At 44.9% G+C, this 24,470-nt stretch overlaps 1 protein-coding gene across 1 annotated transcript; it reads right to left on the reverse strand.

The window, feature by feature from the left end:
• Positions 1-8,245: 8,245 nt before the first annotated feature.
• On the reverse strand, positions 8,246-14,751 carry OSTN (osteocrin). Its single transcript, XM_070945639.1, has 3 exons — positions 14,656-14,751; positions 12,389-12,600; positions 8,246-8,330 (listed from the first exon to the last, which is right to left on the reverse strand). The coding sequence occupies exons 1-3, from the start codon at positions 14,749-14,751 to the stop codon at positions 8,246-8,248; spliced, it is 393 nt and encodes a 130-aa protein (XP_070801740.1).
• Between the last annotated feature and the right edge of the window lie 9,719 nt (positions 14,752-24,470).

Consider the following 24,470-nt stretch of genomic DNA (forward strand, 5'->3'; position numbering starts at 1 on the left):
AACTGAAATTCTGCTGTGTCCCAAAACTTCTTAGTTAATGCTGATCATATCATTTCCAACCATGGTTAAATAGCCGTAATCCAGGATATCTATATATAGCCTCGATGGGAGACAGAGAGAGAGAGAAGAGAGAGAGAGAGAGATTGAGAGAGAGAGAGAGAATAAAAGTTTCTCAGCTGGGATTGGGATCAAATTGGCTTCTTGGGTGAGAAGAACGGATTTGCTGGAGAAGTTCAGCCTCTCGTGGGGCAGCCTGGGCTGTTTCCTCCCTGGTGCTCTTTCAGTTGGTGGTTTTCCGGCAGACGTTTCATTACCAAACTAGGTAACCTGATCAGGGCTAGAAGGGAAGGGGGTTTGGTGGTATCTTAATAAGGCTGAAAGAATAATTCAGAAAATATTGGATGGTGCAGAGATGGATAGACCGACATGGAAAATAAAAGATAAAGGAGATACAGAGAAGTACTCAATGTGGGATCGGTTTTATCAATGGTTAGAGAGAAGAGGTTGAGGTTAGATGAAGGTGGATTATTGTTATGTGCAAATACAGATGGACGTTGTTTATGACTATAGGTATGCTAGTATAATGAATAAATGTAGCCTTGGTACTACAGTGGTTTAAAGCAGCCTGTTATTAACACAGCTGCCTGCAATTTACTGCTGGTTCGAATCTCTCCAAGGCTCAAGGTTGACTCAGCCTTCCATCCTTTCTAAGGTAGGTTAAATGAGGACCCGGTTTGTGGGGGCAATAAGCTGACTTTGTATAAATATACAAAAGGATGAAGGCTATTGCTTAACGCATTGTAAGCCGCCCTGAGTCTCCGGAGAAGGGCGGCATATAAATCAAATTAAAAAAAAAAAGTGATTATAAATAAGCTAATATAGCTATTAATACTGCTATGATTACTTATATGGGTGTGGCTTACTAGGTGTGGCATGGCTTGGTAGGCATGGCTTGGTAGGCATGGCAGGGGAAGGATACTGCAAAATCCCCATTTCCTCCCAATCAGCTGGGACTTGGGAGGCAGAGAATAGATGTGGGGGGGGGGGGGGCAGTCAGAATTTTTACTACCGGTTCTTGGAACTACTCAAAATTTCCGCTACCGGTTCTCCAGAACTGGTCAGAACCTGCTGCAACCCACCTCTGCCTCTGAGCCACAAATATTCCCTTCTATGGCAAACAAACGGTTTCCCAACAGCTCAGTTCTACTCCCTGGGGGCTCAGGGAAGATTGCTTTCAGGGAAGGACCAAATGATGTAAGAGCCTGATTCTTTTCAACGAAGTCTTGCTTCAACCTTGTGGAATCAGGCAAGCGTGCTTGTGTGTGCCCTAACGTGCAAATGTTGTTTGTGTGGTCCTATGTGTGTGTGTGAGAGAGAGAGAGAGGGAGGGAGAAGAGCCAAAGTCTGCCATTCTGTGCCACAAGCATCGCATTGAAAAGTGTCCCAGGGATGCCACCCAGGCTGTGGTGGAAATCTCCATCTTCCAGGTTGTCTTTTTGACAATTGTTGTGGTTGGAGAATGCAACTTCCTTTTCTATAGATTTTGACCAGCCTCAGAGACCTTCTAGAAGTTGGATCCCAGCTCTTCTTCATCCGGGGAACCGGAGGCTTCGAATACTCGGTCCTGAATCTGGGAGCAGATCTGAATAAAAGTGGGGGACCACCCATGGCCCTTATCTTCATACAGCTTGTTCCACCATCTGCTGCGCGCATACTCTACTACATCATTGGTTCTCAGCCTATGGTCCTCAGAGCCTGGGGTGGGGGCTGTGTTTATTTATTTATTTATTTATCTATCTATCTATCTATCTATCTATCTATCTATCTATCTATCTATTTATTTATTTATTTATTTATTTATTTATTATTCATATTTCTATGCCGCCCACTGTCCGAGGACTCTGGGCAGCTTACACCAAAGGCAGTATACTAAATAGCATATTGCCCCCCAACAATCTGGGTCCTCATTTTACCCACCTCGGAAGGATGGAAGGCTGAGTCCACCTTGAGCCGGTGAGATTTGATCCGCTGATCTGCTGAACTAGCAGTCAGCTGAAGTAGCTGCAGTACTGCACTCTAACCACTGCGCCACCTCCTGTGTTGTCGTTCCAGGGGGTCCGCGAAGTCTTGGAGGAGGAGGAGGACTGTGGGGTCCTTGGTGCTCTCTGAGTTTGCTTGTTTTCTCACAGACGTTTCATGGCCCAGCTAGGTAACATCATCAGTGCTAGTAAGGAATGCTGTTTGCTGTTAACACCATACCGACAATCTAGTAAACAATTCCCCAATCAGGAAACTGCCAAAGAGGCATCAGTAAACAGCCGAACCAAAGAATCTTTATGACCGCCCCCACCAACACAGACAAGCAAGCCACCAGAATATAAGCTAACAGCAAGCAGCCACTCCTCAGTGGTACTGATTATGTTCCCTAGTTGGGTCATGAAACGTCTGTAAGAAAACAAGGAAGCTAAGAGAGCATCAAGGACCCCTCTTTATGATTTAAATCTCGAGTTAAGTCTTGGGGATCCGTGGCCACAAAAGGTATTTAAAGGGGTTCCGTGGTGAAGAAGAGGTTGCACACCACTGCTCTACGTTGACTCTTAAACTCACCCCTTATGCTGGGCTCAGACATCCCACTAAACCACAAACAGAGATAAACCCTAAGCCATCTTAACATCTTGTGCCCATCCGGTGATGGCGGCCTTCAGATGCATCTGCTTGCAAGCGTGAGTGGGTCTCCTTAGCTCCTGCTTCTGGTGCAACTGGGGTGTGTGTAGCTGTTCTGGAAATACACCACACCCAATGGACGTGCAACAGCTGGGCTCCAGATGTTCCAGCTTCTGTTTCTGGTTATGAGCTGACACGTGTAAAAATACAAGGCCACTAAACAGAAACAGATGCAACTTGGAAGAACACAGAATGTCGTCAGAGTTGGAAGGGACCTTGGAGGTCTTCTAGTCCAACCCCCTGCTCAAGCAGGAGACCCTATGCCAAGAGCTGTGGTGGTGCAGTGGTCAGAGTGCAGTACTGCAGGCTACTTCTGCTGACTGCTGGCTGCCTGCAATTTGGCAGTTCGAATATCACCAAATTGACTCAGCCTTCTGTCCTTCCGAGGTGGGTCAAATGAGGAGCCAGATTGTTGGGGGGCAAGAGGCTGACTCTGTAAACCGCTTAGAGAGGGCTGTAAAAGCCCTGTGAAGCGGTATATAAGTCTTAAGTGCTCTTATTATTGCTATTTCAGACAAGTGACTGTCCAGTCTCTTCTTAAAAACCTTCAGTGATGAAGCTCCCACAACTGCTGACGGGAAGCCCTTCCACTGGTTAATTGTTCTCACTGTCAGGAAACTTTTCCTTAGTTCCAGGTTGAATCATAGAATGCTAGGACTGAAAGGGACTCTGGAGGTCTTCTAGTCCAACCCTCTACTCGAGCAGAAGAGCCTCTACCATTCCAGAAAATTTGGTTGTCCAATCTCTTCTTAAAAGCCTCCAGCGATAGAGCACCCACAATGTCTGGAGGCAACTTCTGTTCCACTGGTTAATTGTTCTCACTGTTAGGAAGTTTCTCCTTAATTCTAGGTTGTTTCTCTCCTTGATGAGTTTCCATCCATGGCTTCTTGTCCTCCCTTCAGGTGCTTTGGAGAATAAGTTGACCCCTTTTCTTTGTGGCAGCCCCTCAAAGACTGGAAGACTGCTATCATGTTCCCCCTAAATCCTTCTTTTCTCTAGACTACCCAATTCCTGCAACTGTTCTTTGTATGTTTTAGTCTCTTATATTAAGCCTTTAATCATCTTAGTTGCTCTTCTTTGCACTTTTTCCAAAGTCTCAACCTCTTTTGTTTGTAGTGTGGTGGCCAGAGAACTGTCCTGGTGGAGTTTTATACAATATTCAGACCACAGGAAATACTCAAGACTGCATTTCATACAGGGGCAAAAGCAGGACAAGATGAAAGATACAGGTAATTCTTGATTTACAACCAGAATTGACCGCAGAATTTCCCTTCTTAAGTGAGACAGATGTTAAGTGCATTAATCACTGCAGTTGTTGTTAGTGACATGGTTGTTACTTGATTAATGACCACTCCTCACACTTACGACCATCACAGCGTCGCCATGGTTACATGATCAAAATGTAGCTGCTTCCCAACCAGCATCCCAGGGTGCAGTGACAGCCAGTTGTGACTTTCCCAGCCAGCAAAGTCAATGGGGGAAGCCGGATTCGCTTAAGGACTGCCTAATTAACAGCTGCAGCAATTCACTTAACAACTGTGGCAAGAAATGTCATAAAGCGAGACAAAATTCACTTAACATGTGTCTTGCTTAGCAACAAAAATCCAAAAATCATAGTCCCAATTGTGGTCGTAAGTCCAGACGAATGCCCCAACACTGGAAGTTTTTAAGAAGAGATTGGACAACCATTTGTCTGACATGATATAGGGTTCCCTGCCTAAGCAGGAGGTTGGACTAGAAGACCTCTGAGGTCCCTTCCAACTCTGTTATTCTATTCTATTCTATTCTATTCTATTCTATTCTATTCTATTCTATTCTATTCTATTCTATTCTATTCTATTCTATTCTATTCCATTCCATTCCATTCCATTCCATTCCATTCCGCATTCTACTCTACTCTACTCTACTCTACTCTACTCTACTCTACTCTACTCTACTCTACTCTACTCTACTCAGGACTACTTATCGGGAGATCATAGCTCCCTGATCCCAATTTTGGCCATTTCCAGATGCCTGGACTTCAAATCCCAGATTCCAGACCCAGCTTGGTTATTGATGAGAATTCTGGGAGTTGAAGTCCACAGGCCTGGAAACTGCCAACATTGGGAATGTCTGGTTCTCTCACCAAAGGGCGCTCTGCCCTCTAGTGGCCAGAAAAGGAATTCTTCTTGAATTTTTATCCTTCCCATTCTAGAGCAGAGTATCCATAATCAGATTGGTCAGGATGAGAACAGAGGATTTAGGAGAAGATATTCTAGAATGGAGTAGAAATGAGAAAGAACCTGGTAGTCCCTTTTCCTCCCTAGCACATTTTATTCTAGGAAGCTGAAGGGCGTGTCCAATGGGGTTGGCAGGCACTGGGCAAGCTAAGCGTAATTTTCAAGAACAACTTTCCCTCTCTGCCTATAGAGGGAAGATTTCGATCCGTGCATTCTACCTGCTCTAACATATGGTGGCAAAACATGGACACTAATCTCACAATTGATACAAAAATCCAGGAGCCTGGATAGCTCAGCAGACTAATGCATTGTAATTTAACTCTAGCTGTCTGCAATTAAGTTCGAATCTCGCCAGGCTCAAGGTTGACTCAGCCTTCCATCCTTTCTAAGGTAGGTAAATTAAGGACCCAGTTTGTGGGGGCAATAAGCTGACTTTGTAAAAATATACAAAAGTATGAAGGCTGTTGCTTAATGCACTGTAAGCCGCCCTGAGTCTCCGGAGAAGGGTGGCATATAAATCAAATTAAAAAAAAAAAAAGCTACAAGTGGCACAAAGAAAGATAGTCGCTCGGCATCCCAGGAGAAGATAGAAATCCCCACGCGTGGATCAGAGAACACAAGCACACGATCCCATCAGAAGAGTCAAAGAATTGCAATGGAAATGGGGCTGATCACGTAGCAAGGGGAACTGGTGGCAGGTGGACCAAGGCAGTCACAGACAACGGATCCCACTTGATCAAAAGAGACCTACAACAAGATAGAGTGATGACATCAGCAAGTACTATGGGTCCAATTGGCAAAAGGAAGCTCAGGACCGTCTGCGTTGGAAACGGCCGGAAGAGGCCTTCGTCCTGCAGGAGATAGAGTAGGCCATGGCTACAATGAGGAATGATGCAGGTGACATTTTATTCTTTGATGAACTGTAGCTCATTCCACCAGATACGTAGAGTGACCGGGGAGTCTTTATTTATTTATTACTTATTAATTCAATTTGTATGCTGCCTCTCTCCGAAGACTTTCTCAATGGAAAATAGAGGATCTGTGTAGTTGAGGGTCAAACTGTGGGGCCCTTGGTGTTCTCTGAGGTAGGTGATTTTCTTACAGGCATTTCATGACCCTACTAAGTAACATCATCAGTGTTAGAAGGGGAATGGGGTTCGTGGAGAGGAGGAGGAAGAAGAGGAGGAGGAAGATGACTGTGGGGTCCTTGGTGCTCTCTGAGCTCGGTTTGTTTTCTTGCAGACATTTCATGACCCAACTGGGTTATATCATCAGTGCTAGAAGGGAATGGGGTTCGTGGAGAAGAGGAAGGAGGACTGTGGGGCCCTTGGTGCTCCTTGAGCTTGATGGCTTTCTTGCAGATGTTTCATTACCAAACTCAGTAACGTCATCTTCTCTATCAACTGATGATGTTCCCTAGTTGGGTCATGAAACGTCTGCAAGAAAACCATCAAGCTCAGAGAGCACCAAGGACCCCACAGTGTTTCTCAACCTTGGCAGCTGAAAACTGGGTGACTCCCAGAATCCACCCACCCAAACCTGCAAAGAGTTGGGAAAGTGCTTCAGTTGTAGCCCTCCACAACTGTGCTCACAACTTTTGTGAATCGGTCCGGGAAGAAGGACATCAACACAACCGCCCAGGAACCTTACAAATGCCTAAAATCATCCTTTTATTTTATTGTCAATGGCATGCAATGCAATTCTTATATAGTACATGTACACACACACACACACACACACACACACAGCCTTTCTGTGCCTGTTTATCAGGAGGACAGAGCGTCAGTGAACAGAACGAAATTAGCCAGAAATACTCGGCAAAGAACTACAGAGGAAGCAGCTTAACAAAAGGTTCCCTTAATTGCAACGTCTTTGGGAAGAAATGGGTTGGGGGGAGCAGAGCGGGGAGGGTCACCGCGGTTCTTTCTCCAGGCCTGGGGGGACCTTCCAGGAGGCGGGAATCTGTAGGAAAGGAAGGGAAACTGAATCAGAAGGAGCTTTCCAGCTTCTACCCTGGAAGACAAATTTCGTAGCAGACCAGGTGGGTAGGTGGGAATTTGGGAGGAGGGGGCTGCATCTGGCCATGGAGGGGGTTCAACAAGCCAAGTGGGTGGGAATAAAGAGTTTTATGGAGGCTTGTTTCAATAGAAACACAAATTGCGATTAAACCAATGAATTAAAAGATGCATTTAATTCTTTCCCTCTTTTGACCCACGAGAAAAGCACAATGGAAGGAATTTTTCCCAGCCCGTCTGCAGATGGAAGGAATCGAATCCGAGGCTTTCGGTTTGCAAGATTGGCGAGGAATCCTCTGGTTTGAATCTCCCAGATGGAGCAGCACCCAGACGGCACCTGATGTTGGCTAATATCGTTAACCAGGCTAAACCGAGTTACGCAATCAGGGCTGTGTTAGCCACGGCATGCAAATCTGGGTTAATGTTTAAGAGAGACAATTTGGTCTACTGGTTATGGCACTAAGCTAGAAATCAGGAAACTCTGAGTTCGAGTCCTGCCTTAGGCATGAAAGCTTTGGAGCCAATCACCAGGTGAGTTCTAGTCCCGCCTTAGGCACGAAAGCCGCCTGGGTGACTTTGGGCCAATCACCAGGAGACGATGAGTTCTTGTCCCGCCTTAGTCATGAAAGACAGCTGGGTAGCTTTTGCGCCAGTCTCTCAGCCTAATCCACCTCACAGGATTGTTGTTGTGGGGAAAATAGGAGGAAGAAATATTAGTATGTTTGCCACCTTGGCTTATTTGCAAAAATAATAAAGGTGGGATACAAATACAAATAAAAATAAATAATAAAATAAAGTAATAAATGAAATGAAATAAATAAAATAAAATAAAGAAGTGAAGTGAAATGAAGTAAGTAAAATAAAGTAAAATCGTAATGTAAAATAAAATAAAATAAAATAGTATAATAATAATAAATAACAACATAAATAATAATAATTAAAGTAAAGTAAACTTCCATTTAGCCCAGGGTGCCAATTCAGTTTTTTGGGTCCCTTGAAAACTCGACCCACGTAGCCCCCAGATTCCTCCCAGTTGCAGTTCCCCCCAAGAGGCTTTTAAAACCCTGGAGGTGGCCCTAGAATAGGGAGAAGGTCGAGACCTCCATGAGGAGCCTCCAAGAGCTTCCCACCAATGGAAGACGGAGGAGGAAAACGGGAACGTAATTCTTCATCTGGGTCCATTCCTGCCCCCCTCCCCAGCCCCTGGCAAGAGACCGTTGGGGGGGGGGGCGCCTGGCACACGCTTACATGGGCTTTGGGTGGGAATCTTGGTCTTACCTGCTTCTCCTAAACTCTGGAGCTTCTCAGGCGATTCACGCCGATCCGGTCCAGAGGAAGTCCAAACCGCTTCTTTGGCAGCGGCACGACTTTCCTGCAAGAAAGACAGCAGTCAAGGAGGAGGAGTCTGGGGGCTTCTTCCAGGCCTGGCGGGTAGAGTAGACCCCACCGTCCCCAGGGCCTTCCTGCCGACTCATGGAAGAGAATCTGTCTAGCTCAGGGCTGGGCTGTGGGGTCCTTGGTGCTCTCTGAGTTGGAGGTTTTCTTGCAGACATTTCATGACCCAACTAGGGAACATCATCAGCTAGAAGGGAGGGGGGTTTGTGGGAGGAGGAAGAGGAAGAGGAAGAGAAAGACTGGGGGGTCCTTGGTGCTCTCTGAGCTGGGTTGATTTCTTGCAGATGTTTCATGACCCAACTAGGGAACATCATCACTGTTAGAAGGGAGAGAGGTATGTAGATGGGGGGGGAGGAGGAGGAGGAGGACTGTTGGGTCCTTAGTGCTCTCTGAACATGATTATTTACTTGCAGATATCTCATGACCCAACTACGGAACATCATTGGGAATTTTAATTGTCTCGGGCGAAATGATTTAATTTGGTTTTAATTATGTTTTTTAACTTTTGTATTTATGTGTTTTATTCTGTGCCTGTTCACTGCCCTGAGTCCTTCGGGAGTAGGGCGGTATACAAATCTAATCAAATGAAATGAAATGAAATTAGGAGTAGAATTAACTTCTCCATCAGCAAACCCCTCTGCACTTCTAGCACTGATGATGTTACCTAGTTGGGTCATGAAATGCATGCAAGAAAACAACCCAGCTCAGAGAGCACCAAGGGCTCTCTACACAGTCATCCTCTTCCTCCCCCTCCCCCTCCTCCTCCCCCTCCCCCCTCCCCAGTCTTGGGTACAAAAGCACACCTATTTTCATGTCCCCACCCAACACACCTCTAAGGTCAGCAGGATCCTTCCCTCACAGCACCCACCCATCCATCCATCCCTCGATGCCTTCAACAAACAGAGGAACATCATCCATCGCATTTCGATTCTCGCTTCCGCTCTGGACCCTCTTTAAGGAATTTCATTTATTCTCCAATGTTTCATTTCCATCAGGCACCGCTTTTAACATCTTCAGAAATCGACCTTCGGCTCCAGCTTTGCACGAAACGCTCCATCATCCAGCTCCATTTTTTTTTTGTGCTGTCCCCCTCCTTTTTTTTTTTTCTGTTTGCAAAACGTCCGCGAACAAAACCCCATTTCCGAAATTCATTTACTTCTCAGAAAGCTGCTAAAGAGCAAAGCTTGCAGCTCGGCATAATGATTCATCACCCTTCCCAGGTTCGTTCACTTTTTAGCATCCTTTCAGAATTTTGCAAGCCCCTTTCCCAAATAAAAGCACCCGTTTTCATTTCCACATTCATTCTGGCCCCCCGTCTCTCTGAACCGCACAACAATCCCCACATTCTTCCGATTGTGGGGCGCAGCTGCAGCCTTCGCAGGCACCCTAGGCCAAGTGCACAGCCGCTTTGTCACTGAGGCGTTTTCGGTTTTCTTCACAGCTCTTTTTCCACTCGGGCCATTTGTTTTCCTAGCCACACCAAGAATACTATTTTTCCAGCATTCTGAAAACCATTTGCGGTCCTCATTTTTCCCCTCCCGTGACACAGGCACTTATATAACCTTTCCTCAAATTGCACTCTTTGGCGTTTCTCAATTTGCTTTCATGCTGACGCCTTAAAAAAAGTCATTCTTGCAGGTCCTCCGTTCAGTTGGCTCCCAAATAGAATTCAGAATAACAGAAAGACAGAGCAGGAAGGGACCTTGGAGGTCTTCTAGTCCAGCCCCTACTGAGCTTGTCGATCAGAAAGGTCGGCAGTTCGAATCCCTGGTACAGGTCTCCTGCGTGAGCAAGGGGTTGGACTAGATGACCTCCAAAGTCCCTTCCTGCTCTGTTACAAATGGCTGTCCAATCTCTTCTTAAAAACCTCCAGTGATGGAGCTCCCACAACGTCTGGAGGGAAACTGTTCCACTGGTTAATTGTTCTAATTGTCAGGAAGATTCTCCTTATTTCCAGGTTGGATCTTATGGAATTGTAGAATTATAGGGTTGGATGGGACCTTGGAGGTCTTCTAGTCCAACCCACTGCTTGAGCAGGAAGCCCTATAGTATTTCAGACAAGTGATTGTCCAACCTTTCTTAAAACCCTCCAGTGATGGAGCTCCCACAATTTCTGGTGGCAAGCAGTTCCACTGGTTAATTGTTCTCATCGTCAGGAAATTTCTCCTCAATTCCAGGTTGCTTCTCTCCTTGGATAGTTTCCATCTGTTGCTTCTTGTCCTGCCCTCAGGTGCTTTGGAGAATAGATGGACCCCTTCCTCTTTGGGGCAGCCCCTCAGAATAACAGAATAGCGGAATAACAGAGTTGGAAGGCACCCTGGAGGTCTTCTAGTCCAACCCTCTGCTCAGACAGGAGACCCTACATCATTCTGGACAAATAGCTGTCCAACCTCTTCTTAAAAACATCCAGTGATGGAGAACCCACAACTTCTTGTGGCAAGCTGTTCCACTGGTTAATTGTCCTCACTGTTAGGAAGTTTCTCCTTAATTTCAGGTTGCTTCTTTCCCGGGTGAGTTTCCATCCAGTTCATTCCACACCTGTCACATCTAGTTGGGACTTGAACGGAAACCACCATAAATAAGAGCCTTGGTAGTACAGTGGTCTAAAGCACCCTGTTATTAAGACCAGCTGCCTGCAATTACTGCAGGTTCGAATCTCGCCAGGCTCAAGGTTGACTCAGCCTTCCATCCTTTCTAAGGTAGGTAAATTGAGGACCCAGTTGGGGCAATAAGCTGACTTTGTATAAATATACAAAAGGATGAAGGCTATTGCTTAACACATTGTAAGCCGCCCTGAGTCTCCGGAGAAGGGCGGCATATAAATCATTTTTTTTAAAAAATAATAATACAGGTTGTCCTTGAGTTACAGCCACAATTGTAAATTTCTGTTGTTAAGCAAGACTGTTGTTACATGACTTTTGCCCTGTTTTACAACCTTTCTTGCCAAAGTTGTTAAGTGAATCACTCTAGTTGTTAAGTGAGTAACCCGGGTGTTAAGAGAACCTAACTTCCTCATTGGCTTTGCTTGCCAAAAGATCGCAAAAGGGAATCACGTGATCCCGAGACACAGCAACCGTCGTAAATATGAACCAGTCGCCAAGCCTCTGAATTTTGATCACATGACCGTGGGGAGGCCATGGGGAGCATGTGGTCGTAAGTGTGAACAACGGTCCATAAGTCACTTTTTTCAAAGTGCTGTTGGAACTTTGAACTGTTGTAACTCAAGGAGATGCGTACGTGAAGCTGCAAAGCAGGATCTTAACCCCATGGATGTTCTTGGGTGGTCTTGGGTTGTTTTCCAACCAATTCCACCAACTCAATTTCCCTAGCAGTAACCACCTCAAACCAGACAGGTGACAAGAATGAGCCTAGAACTAAGGAGAAATTTTCTGACAAATGAGGACAATCAACCAGTGGAACAGAAGATGCCTCCAGAAGTTGTGGGAGCTCCATCACTGGAGGTTTCTAAGAAGAGATTGAATTTAAATGGTGTAGGGTCTCCTGCTTGAGCAGAGGGTTGGACTAGAACAGGGGTCTCCAACGTTGGCAACTTTAAGACCTGTGGACTTTAACTCCAAGAATTCCTCAGCCAGCTTTGCTGGCTGAGGAATTCTTGGAGTTGAAGTCCACAGGTCTTAAAGTTGCCAACGTTGGAGACACCTGGACTAGAAGATCTCCAGGGTCCCTTCCAGCTCCATTCTGATTGAAAGAAAGCAATATCAGGAAACTGCGTCTCCCTTACTTTGATCCCGTGATGCAGGAGAATTCATCGGAGAAAGCAGTTGTGTTGGGAAGAGTGAGCGGTCAAAGGAAACCAGGCCTCCAAAGAACAAGGGTGGCTGGAGACCATCAAATCTGACCCCAGCCAGAGCACTGAACAACTCAAAGAAGCAGAGCAAGACTGGAAGAGGTGGAGAGACCACCTGGCCCAGAGGATGACCAAGAATCGGACACGACTGAATGGAGAACATCGTCATCAATCACCTCAAGAGCAGCAAGTATGAAGAAGGAGGAGAAGAAGGAGGAGTCACCTACCTCTGCTTGGTCTTCAGGCCCTTTGAAAGCCTGTCGAGGGGTGAACCAAATCCAGTGAAGCTTCTCTTCTTCTTGGTCTCAAAGACGTCGTTTTCCAAGGACACCAGTTCGTTCAGGAATAACATTTTGGCCACCAGGTCAGTCGTGGACTTCTCTTCCCTGGAAGGAGGAAGCCGTCCTGGGCCAGGGCCGAGCGCGGGGTCAAGGGGCTGCTGTGACATAAAAGAAGATGGAGAGTGAGGGACAGTGGCTATGCAGGCAGAAGGTCTCAAGGTCTCCCCTAAATCTCCAGCCTAAAGATCTGGCAGACATCTCCTGGAAAACATACAATAAATGGTTGTGGGAACTGGGGGTGTCCAGAAGTCTCCAAACCCGGCCACTTTGAGACTTGTGGACTTCAACTCCCAGAATTCCCCAGCCAGCAGACTTTATTATTTAAAACTCCTGTGGGTGTTTTTTGCTTCCTGCCACCCTCACTAAATGATGTTGACCCTGACTGAGGCTAGCATGATGTCCGTCTTATTAGGTAGATCAAACAGGAAACTTGACCAGGTGAGCTAATTCTACTTTATTGCAAAGGTGCCTTAACAGAATCTTGGACATCTGAAAAAATAAACCTCCCATCAAAAGAGGGTTCCTCCTGAGCCTCCCTTTCCATGCATAATGCAGCTGTGGGCCATTCTTTTTTTTTTTTTTTAATTTTGATTTATATGCCGCCCTTCTCAGGGCGACTTACAATGCGTTAAGCAATAGCCTTCATACTTTTGTATATTTTATACAAAGTCAGCTTATTGCCCCCACAATCTGGGTCCTTAGAAAGGATGGAAGGCTGAGTCAACCTTGAGCCTGGTGAGATTCAAACTTGCAGTAATTGCAGGCAGCTGGTGTTACTTAACAGCACTTTAATCTGCTGCGCCACCAAGGCTCCATCAATGGATGGAAACTAATCAAGGAGGAGAAGCAACCTAAAATTAAGGAGAAATTTCCTGGCAGTGAGAACAATTAACCAGTGGAACAGAAGTTGCCTCCAGAAGTTGTGGCTGCTTCATCCTTCCTTTTAAGAAGAGACTGGACAATGATCTGTCTTGAAATAGTATAGGTCCTCCTGCTTGAGAAGGGGATTAGACTAGGTCTAATCCAAGGTCCCTTCAATTCTGTTATTCTGTTCAATCTCCATCTTCCAAGCTTATATTGTATATAAATAGAAAGCAAACCCCACTCCCTTCTAGCACTGATGATGTTGCCTGATAATTGCAGGCAGCTGGAAACTAAAAACTACCTTTAACTGTAGCATTAGTCTGCTGCGCCACTCAGGCTCCTGTTCCCATTCTTCAGCTCTGACTGAATGGTGGAAGATGGATTTATATTCCTTGCCTCTTATCTGACTGTTTCCTAAACCAACATTAATAGAATCTTGCAAGTCTGAAAGTACAAGTCTCCCACCATCTGTTTTACAGTCTGAGAAACTAGGGAGGGTTCCTTCTGAGCCTCTTTTCTTCATCCATTATGCAGCTGTGGGCTACGGTGCCTCTTATCTGTTCCATGCGGTATCAACCTTTTCAAACTTCCAATTCCACCATATATTCAAGATGGACAGTGATTAACATTTATATGTATTTATACGTATGGGTGTAGGTATATACATATGTATGTACATAGCATGTCTATATGTATGTAAGTATGTGTACACTTTTGAGAGCAGGCCATGGAATTTCATTTTTAATGTGTGCCCCCAGTAAAAATGACAATAAAGATGATCTTATTCTTACTCTTATCTGTTTTCAAGCTCCATTAATAAAATCTTGTAAATCTGAAAGTACAAATCTCCCACTGTCTTTTTTATAGCCTGAGAAAATAGGGAGGGTTTCTTCTGAGCCTCTTTCCCCCCCACCCATCATGCAAATAGGCTCAGTTATTTCTTATCTGACTGTTCTTTAAAGCTGTCTGAAAGGACAGCTTTGCAGCCTGAGAAACTAAGGAAAGTCCCTTCTGAGCCTCTTTTCTCCATCCGTTATGCAGCTGAGGGCTCAGCTGCCTCTAATCTGTCTGTTCCCTTGCTAACTTCCCTTCCTCCGTCTCCCAAGGTCTTTCCCAATTACACGTGAACATATCTGAAAACTCTGGAAAGTTTGGCGAGAAAGAAACTCTCACCACATGAGGTCACCCCAAGCAAGAAAGCCACAGGACAGAGAAAGTCACCACCCAGTGATTTTGGCCAACCACGGGCAGAGGGTCGGCTCAGCCCCCTCCCCCCCTCCCCCATTTACCTCTTGCATGCCCTGTGCCTGGAAGGCTCTCCTGGGCTGCCAGAGGAGCAGAAGTGTCAGGATGAGGTATCCCGCTGTCTGCTGGCAGGGCTGCATCTGCAAAAGAAAACAGCTGGTTTCTTAACTTTGCAGGAAGATGTTACTAGGGGAGGGCTTGTCTGAGCTTTTCCCGGAGGGCACAAGATATTTTAGCATGCACTAAAAGAAGAACAAAGACAGAAAGGTTAAGTGAAATCTTATTTCTTTTTTTTTTAATACATGTTTTTTTGAAGTTTTGATAATGTTTTTTTGGTAAACTATTCTTTTTCTCTCTTGGGGAATTTGTATTTTAACTTTCTCAATAAAAAATACAAATAAATTTTTAAAAAAGATATATTAGCATGCAACAAAATTTCACTTTAAAGTATGCCGATTAGTGTATATTTAAAATGACAATAAAGTTAGATGGATCTTGACAGACTTGAACCCTGGACCCTATCTAACAAAATGAAATTCAGTGTAGAGAAAAGTAAAGTCTTAGACTTAGGTAAGAAAAACCAAAAGGACACATATAGACTGGGGGAAACCAGGCTTAATAGCAGTGACTGTGAGGGGGATCTTGGAGTCTTAGTGGACAACCAGCTAAATATGAGCCAGCCGTGTGCAGCGGCAGCCAAAAAAGCCAATGCAATCCTAAACTGCATTAACAGAGGGATACAATCAAGATCAAGGGAGGAACTAATACCACTCTATAAAGCCTTAGTAAGGCCACACCTAGAGTCCTGCATCCAGTTTTGGTCACCACACTATAAAAAAGATGCTGAGACTCTAGAAAAAGTGCAGAGAAAAGCAACCAGGATGATGAGGGGACTGGAGACTAAAACATACAATGAACAGTTGCAGGAACCGGGCCTGGCTGGTCTAGGGAAGAGAAGGACCAGGGGAGACAGGAGAGCATCTTCCAATATTTGAGGGGCTGCCACAAAGAGGAGGGGGTCAGGCTATTTTCCAAGGGACCTGAAGGCCAGACAAGGAATAATGGATGGAAACTGATCAAGGAGAGATTCAACCTGGAAATAAGGAGGAATTTTCTGACAGTGAGAACCATCAACCCATGGAACAGAAGATGCCTTCAGAAGTCGTGGGAGCTTCATCCCTGGAGGCTTTCAAGAAGAGACTGGACTGCCCTCTGTCAGAAATGGTGTAGGGTTTCCTGCTTGGGCAGGGGGTTGGACTAGATGACCTCCAAGGTCCCTTCCAACTCTATTAATCTGTAATCTGTTATTCTAAATTCTAAATCTACCCATTTCTGGGCCAGGAAAGATCCTTGTCAAAGCAGCAGGAACTAGCTGATGTGCTCCAATCTACCAGCAGATGGCGCTCGTGCTCTCTGGCTGCTGCATTGTAGCCCCAGCGAGGGCGTCTCATTGGCTTTGATTCTCCCTGGTTAAATGTCCAAGAAATTGTGTGAAAATTCACACAAAAATCCACAAAGAACAGAGAATAAGAGGCTCATTTCAAAATCTTGGTGCACAAGTCCAATTTAGACATTTTTGCCTGCAAAAATTGGAAGATGTCCCTTTTTTCTTACCAAGCACAAATACGAAGCGTTTTCATGTACTGGAAGAGACACAGTTTTGCTCATCATTGTGTTCGGTTGTGGTTAGCATCACAACGTTAGAAAGAGAACAATTTGGTGCAGAAGGCAACGACCGTCCGATGTGCTTGTGGCTTCAAAAGTGCCAAAATGGAAAGCTAGCACTTTCCTAAGTAGCTCAGATATGGGATTTTAGAGAGAGAGAATAAAGTTTTTGATTTTTTTTTATTTCAGATTTTTATCTTGTCTTTATTATTTTATAAATAGCTCCAGGCGACAAACATATGCAATTCCTTCCTTTTTTATTTTTCCCACAACAACCCTGTGAGGTGGGTCAGAGCTGAATTGTGGGGTCCTATTTGCTCTCTGAGCTTGGAGAGGTTTTTTGCAGATGTTTCGTGACCCAACTAGGGAACATCATCAGTGCTAGAAGGGAGTTGGTTTTGTGGGGAGGAGGAAGAGGAGGTGGAGGGGGGACTATGGACTTTTTGGTGCTCTCTGAACTTTTTTTTTTTTTTTACAGATGTTTCTTGACACAACTAGGGAAAATTATCCCAGTACTGATGATGTTACCTAATTGGGTAATGAAATGTCTGCAAGAGAACCCCCAAGCTCAGAGAGCACCGAGGGATATTTAAAACAGCAAAATCAAACAAAGGACAACACCCCCATAAATCTTTCCATTGGCAGAAGTTTTTAAAATGCCTTTTAAGGGCTTTGGTTGGCCTGGGTTCCTCTAACCATCTTCTTATTTTAGTCCAATCTTTCCTGGCTTCTGGACATGTCCACCACATATGGAAAAATGTACCTTGGTTGCGCTTGCATTTCCAGCAATCCGCTGATCTATTTGGGAACGTTTTCGCCAATCTTGCTGGGGGTAAATGCCAACAATAAAACATTTTATATAAATTTTCTTTACATGTTGCCGACATTGTTCGTTTATAATTTTCTTCCCATCATTTTTCCCAATATTCTTAATTCGATAGTATACCCAAAATTCTTTGCCCAAATTATCATAGTTTCTTTGACCGTTTCTCCTTTCATTTTGAATCTCAAGAAATAGTTGTACTTTCATTATCATTTTTTCCTCCGTCCCCTGTACTATTTTATCAAACTCTTTTTGTTCCTTATAAAAGACGTAGTTTTCTAGATCTTTTTTATATCTTCCCTGAATTTGCAGATACGGGCACTAATCTATAGCTATTCCTTGATGTTTTAATTCTTGATTTGTTTTTAATTTCCCTTGATCATCTAATACATCTTTGTATCTTACTCTTTTATCTAAATCCAATACATTAGGGTATATCAACGCCTCCATGGTTGATAGCCAAATTGGTATTTTAGTATAATGATTTTTCTTTATTTTCCCCCATACATGTAGAAGGGCTTCTCTGACTTGGTGTCTCTGGAAATAAGTATTTTATTTTTCCCCTCCCAAATAAATGCATGCCAGCCTAATTGTAAATCGTGACCCTCTATTGCCAATATCCTTTTATTTTTTAGATTTATCCAGTCCTTTATCCACATCACTGCCGATACTTCATAGTATAGTCCCCAGTCAGGGAGTCCAAAACAGACCTTATTTCTCCTGGCCTGGGTTCCAGCTGGCTCCTGGGGTTGAGCGAAAGGATTGCTCCAGGGGTGAAATCCAATTTTTTTTACTACCGGTTCTGTGAGCGTGACTTGGTGGGCGTGGCAGGGGAAGGATACTGCAAAATCCCCATTCCCTCCCTACTCCTGAAGGAAGGTTATTGCAGACTCTCCATTCCCACCCCACTCTGGGGCCAGCTAGAAGTGGTATTTGCCAGTTCTCTGCACAAAATTTCCACTACCGGTTCTCCAGAACCTGCTGGATTTCACCCCTGGATTGCTCTCCTCTTAGGGGAAAGACAGACTGACAGCTTCGCCCACCCCTCTCTCCATTTCAACTGCACAGACGTTTCTGCGTAAGAGGAGGAGGCCTAATTCTCCTCCCCACCTGATGTGGTTTTAGCGCAGGGTCAGGAGTGAGTGGGGTTGTCCCACTCTTTGCAGATCCTGCCTCTTGTTCCCACGTGCACGAGTGAGGTTGAGTTGGAACAAATTCTTTCTGCTTTCTTCTTTGGAGCAGGAAAATAAAAGCATGGGGGGGCTATGCGATTTTTTTAAAACCCTGATCTGTGTCTGCAGCGCATAGACAAGATTATGAAGGACAGACTTTGTGCCCAAGGATTTCTGAAAAGCTTTTGCAAACACAAGCTTCACAAAGCTGTACAAATCTCTCTTCGCTGACAACAAAAATGCTGCCAGACTGCAAGTTTCTTCTCAGTTTTTATTCTTGGATCCTTTTTAGAATTAATGCACTCTTTTTTTATTTTCTCAGAAAGTCCCAAAGGATGCTCAGCTCAGCCACAAGTAGAATTTGTCCAAAGCAGAGGAGCTCAATTTATTTTCCAAAGCACCAGGACAAGAAACAATGGATGGAAACTAATTAAAGAGAGAAGCAACCTGGAACTGAGGAGAAAGTTCCTAACAGGGAGGACAATTAACCAGCGGAACAGCTTGCCACCAGAAGTCGTGGGTGCTCCATCTTCCTCCCAAAATTGGGTGCAGATCAACAGTCAAGAGGTGGAAATGAAAGGACTCAGGTGGGACCAGAAGAAGAATTGAGTGACTCCGAAATCCATCAAGCAAGGAGATGGCTGCTATTATTTCAGTTTTAATTCCTCACGGTGAGCTGAGTCAAGAGAAAATCACACGCCCCAAATATTTGAGAATTAGAATCATATAAGGTTGGAAGGGACCTTGGAGGTCTTCTAGTCCAACCCCCTGCTCAGGCAGGATTCCCTAGACCATTTCAGACAAGGGGTTGTCCAGTCCCTTCTTAAAAGGCAAAGAGGCAAAGAAAGACAAGTAGTCCTTGAGTTACCACCACAACTGAACCCAAAATCTACGTTGCTAAGTGAAACATTCATTAAGTGAGTTTTGCCCCATTTTAGGACCTTTCTTGCCACTGTTGTTAAGTGAATCATTGCATTTGTTAAGTTAGTAACAGGTTGTTAAGTGAATCTGGTTCCCCCCATTGTCTTTGCTTGTCAGGAGGTCACAAAAGAGAATCACGTGACCCTGGGACACTGCAACCGTCGTAAGTACATGCCAGTTGCCAAGCCTCTGAATTCTGATCACGTGACCACGAGATGCTGCAGAGTGGTGCGGTGGCCCCGAGGTGGAGCTCTCGCCTCACAATCAGGAGGCTGTGAGTTCGATCCTAGGTAGAAGCAGATATTTCTCTCTCTGGGTACGATGAGAATTTATCTGCTGAACAAAACTCTGCATTGTCGACAGGAAAGGCATCCGGCCAGTAAACGCTCTTCCATTCAGTTGCCCAGAACTCCACCCCACCAGGGATTATGGGGTCGTTAAAAGGAGATGACCACGGGGGATGCTGCAACCGTCGTAAATGTGAAAGACGGCCCTAAGTCGCTATTTTCAGTATTGTTGTAGCTTTGAATGGTCACTAAGTGAATGTTGTAAGTCGGGGACTATCTGCAAATATAGGCGAGTAAGGTCAGGTGTTTCCTTAGGACCCTCTGCCTTTCTTAGGGTGATTTATTTCAGTTTTGCTCCTTTGCCCAAAGCAAGCAAAGATGGGTCTAAATTTACTTGCCCAGCCACACCAATCTTGCAAACTGTCAAGGACTTCCGTTCCCAGGCAGAAATTCTTTCCCGGATGGAAAATGCTGCCTGGCCAGCCTGCTCCCCGTCCTCCAAGGGGAGGGAGGGTGTTTCGGGTGGGGCACAGCAGAGGAAGACTACTCCTGCTCCGTACCTGGACATAAACTCAGGACCCAAAAAGATCTTGGCAGACTTGAACAAAGGGCCACACTCAAAGTTTGGAGAAAACGAGAAAGACATGAAGCTCGCGGTTGACATGAGGGGTCCTGGCTGGTCTCTGAGCTTGCTTCTTCTCCTGCAGGCATTTCATGACCCAAACTAGGTAACATCATCAATGCTAGAAGTGAATAGGGGTTACGAGGAGGAGGAGGAGGAGGAGGAGGAGGAGAGGAAGAAGAAGAAGAAGAAGAAGAAGAAGAAGAAGAAGAAGAAGAAGAAGAAGAAGAAGAAGAAGAAGAAGAAGAAGAAGAAGAGGAGGAGGAGGAGGAGGAGGAGGAGGAGGAGGAGGAGAAGGAGAAGGAGAAGGAGAAGAAGAAAAGGAAGGAGGAGGAGGAGGAGAAGAAGAAGAGGAGGAGGAGGAGAAGAAGAGGAAGAAGAAGAAGGAGAAGGAGAAGAAGGAGAAGAAGAAGAAGGAGAAGAAAGAAAAAAAACCTAGGTAACACCATCAATTCTAGAAGAGAATAGTGGTTACAAAGAGGAGGAAGAGGAGGAGGAGGAGAATAGGAGGACTGTGGGGTCCTTGGTGCTCTCACTGTTAGGAAGTTTCTCCTTAGTTCTAAGTTGCTTCTCTCCTTGATTAATTTCCATCCATTGATTCTTGTTCTGCCCTCCGGTGCTTTGAAGAATAGCTTGACCCCCCACCCTTCTTTGGGGCAGCCCCTCGAATGTTGGAAGATTGTTATCATGATTACTTGAATATGAGCCATCCGTGTACAGCAGCATCCAAAACAGCTCATACAATGCTGGGTTATATAAACAGAGGCATAGAATCAAAATCATGTGAAGTATTAGTGCCACTTTATAAAGCCTTAGTAAGGCCACACCTGGAATACTCTGGATCCAGTTTTGATCACCACATTGCAAAAAAGGAGGTTGAGACTTTGGAAAAAGTGCAGAGAAGAGCAACCAAGAGGATCAAAGGGGAATAAAACATACGAAGAACAGCTGCAGGATTTGGGTTTGGCCAGTCTAGAGAAAAGAAGGATTAGGGGTGACAGGGTAGCAGTTTTCCAGTATTTGAGGGGCTGCCCCAAAGAAGGGGGTCAACTTATTCTTCAAAGCCCCAGAAGGCAGGAGAAGAAGCAACGGATGGAAATGCATCAAGGAGAGAAGCAACCTAGAATTAAGGAGAAATTTCCTAACAGTGAGGACAACTAGCCAGTGGAACAGAAGTTGCCACCAGAAGTCGTGGGTGCTCCATCACTGGAGCTTTTTAAGAAGAGATCGGACAACCATTTGTCTCAAATGTTATAGGGTCTCCTGCTTGAGGAGAGGGTTGGACTAGAAGTCCTCCATGATTCTATTCTATTCTATTCTATTCTATTCTATTCTATTCTATTTGTTCTGTTCTGTTCTGCATTCTATTCTATTCCCATTCCATTCTCCCTCCAGTCCTTCTTTTCTCTAGACTGGACCTATCCTATTGCTGCAACCGTTCTTCATCTTTTAGACTTTCCAAAGTCATAACATCCTTTTTGTATCGTGGCAACCAAAACTGTACGCAGTCTTCCCGGGGTGTCTGGAAAGGAAGGAGAGGGAAGGGCTCTTTGCTCTTAAAACTGGGAGCAGGTCGACAGTCCAGAGGTGGACATGAAAGGACTCAGGTGGGACGTGAAGAAGAATTTAGTGATTTCAGAAGTCACCAAGTAAGGAGACAGTCAGGACAGAGACAGGGTGGGGTCTTCTTCACCGTTTGCTTTCCAAAGAGTGGTGGGTGGAAGCAGGCCACCGGTTGCAAAGGGTTCCCAGGCTGAACGGGCTGGACTAGATGGCCCTCAGGGTTCCCTCCAACTCATTCATTCTTAATCTGACTCCCTTCTGGTGTGAGGCTTCCCCTGTCACGTCCTCCAGAAGAATCTCCTCCATTTCTTTCTATTGCAAACCTCTTGACCCCCTAAAAAGCAGAATTTAAATGCTGCTATTATTTCAGTTTTAATTCCTCACGGTGAAGAGAAAATCACCCACTCCTCAAATATTTGAGAATTAGAATCCTATAAGGCTGGAAGGGGCCTTGGAAGTCTTCTCCTCCTTTTTGGGGAGGATTTTCATCACTCCATCCTCTCAGCGAGTGGGAAAGAAACCCCAAACTGCAGGCTGAACGGAAGAGGGGAGCCCAGATATTTATCCTTTTCAAAACTTTTCAAAACTTTCCTGCCCTTCGCTGAAGCGATTGTGGCTTTGCAGCAATCCAAGGAAACTCATTTTTGATTCCCCAAGGCAAAAAAAAAAACAGAGACGAGAGAACAAAGTTGGTAGCTGCCCACTCACCTTTGCCAGGAGTCACAGATCCCTTGGAACAAATTCCCCAAGTGGCCTTCCCTTTCTGAGTAGATCTCCCCAACCGGATCCTCTGAGTTCTCTTTTTTCTCTCTGGTCTTTTATAGTCTCGGATGGAGCCTCCAAAGGCTGCCTCTGCCCCCTCTTACATCATGTCTGCAGTTTTTTCACCGGCTCTGCTCTTACATGGCTTTCTCCCTCCCCTCTAAACGGGCAGGCTGCTCCTGCTGCAGCTGCTGCTTATCGCTCTAACCATGATCAGGGGAGAAATCAGGATCTGATTATGGTGAAAGAGGCTCGTCAGAAGTCCATCCATCCATCCATCCATCCATCCATCCATCCATCTATTTATTTATTTATTTATTGGTTCAATTTATATGCCGCCCTTCTCCAGAGACTCAGGGCGGCTTACAATGCGTTAAGCAATAGCCTTCATACTTTTGTATATTTATACAAAGTCAGCTTATTGCCCCCACAATCTGGGTCCTCATTTCACCTACTTTAGAAAGGATGGAAGGCTGAGTCAACCTTGAGCCTGGCGAGATTCGAACTTGCAGTAATTGCAGGCAGCTGGTGTTACTTAACAGCACTTTAATCTGCTGCGCCACCAAGGCTCCATCAATGGATGGAAACTAATCAAGGAGGAGAAGCAACCTAAAATTAAGGAGAAATTTCCTGGCAGTGAGAACAATTAACCAGTGGAACAGAAGTTGCCTCCAGAAGTTGTGGCTGCTTCATCACTGGAGGCTTTTAAGAAGAGACTGGATAATATTCTGTCTGAAAATAGTATAGGTCCTCCTGCTTGAGAAGGGGGTTAGACTAGAAGACCTCCGAGGTCCCTTCAATTCTGTTATTCTGTTCAATCTCCATCTTCCAAGCTTATATTGTATATAAATAGAGAGCAAACCCCACTCCCTTCTAGCACTGATGATGTTTCCTAGTTTGGTCATGAAATGTCTGCAAGAAAATAAGAAAATGGTACCACATTCACATAGAAGTAAGCAGTGAGGTACCACAAGGTTCCATATTACGCCCAGTACTTCAATATCTCCATAAATGATTTAGATGAGGGGATAGAAGAGGAACTCATCCAATTTGCAGATGACCCTAAGCTGGCAGGAACAGCCAACAGCCCAGAAGACAAGCTCAGGATCCAAAAAGATCTCGACAGACTTGAACAATGGGCCCCATCCAACAACCAACGAAATTGAATGTGGAGAAAAGCAAAGTTTTGCATTTAGACAGGAAAAACCGAAAGGGACGAGTACAGATTAGGCGAAACCTGGCTCAAAAACAGGAACTGGGAGAGGGACCTTGGAGTCCTCATGGACGATCCCTTAAACGTGAGCCAGCCGTGTGAGGCAGCAGCCAAATAAGTTGATACGATCCTTGGTTGTATAAACAGCCTTGAATAGTACAGGGGTTTAGTGCACCCTGTTATTAACACAGCTGCCTGCAATTTCTGCTGGTTCGAATCTCTCCAAGGCTCAAGGTTGACTCAGCCTTCCATCCTTTCTAAGGTAGGTGAAATGAGGACCCAGTTTGTGGGGGCAATAAGCTGACTTTGTAAAATATACAAAAGAATGAAGGCTATTGCTTAACGCATTGTAAGCCGCCCTGAGTCTCCGGAGAAGGGCGGCATATAAATCAAATTAAAAAAAAAAAAACAAAAAAAAAAACAGGGACATAGAGTCAAACTCACGTGAAGGACTAGTACCGCTTTAAAAAGCCTTAGTAAGGCCACACCTCGGAAGGATGGAAGGCTGAGTCAACCTCGAGCCTGGTGAGATTCGAACTTGCAGTAATTGCAGGCAGCTGGTGCTACTTAACAGCACTTTAGTCCGCTGCTCCACCAAGGCTCCTTGGATTGATTCTGATTGATTGATTGATTGATTGATTGATTGATTGATTAAGTCCCCAGGCTGGCTTAGAGGAAGGACAGTTGGGAAGCAGTTGGGAAGCCACGAGCTCATGAAAGTCAAAGATGGACTCTGAAGAAGAGTGAAATGACGGGTATTTTTTATTTATTTTTATATTTTATATTTATTTTATATTTTTATATTAAGAAATGAGAGTCTTGATGACTCCA

This window comes from Pituophis catenifer, unplaced genomic scaffold (assembly GCF_029215685.1).
Source record: "Pituophis catenifer annectens isolate HBS135680 unplaced genomic scaffold, rPitCat1.0.hap2 SCAF_6, whole genome shotgun sequence".
NCBI lineage: Eukaryota > Metazoa > Chordata > Lepidosauria > Squamata > Colubridae > Pituophis > Pituophis catenifer.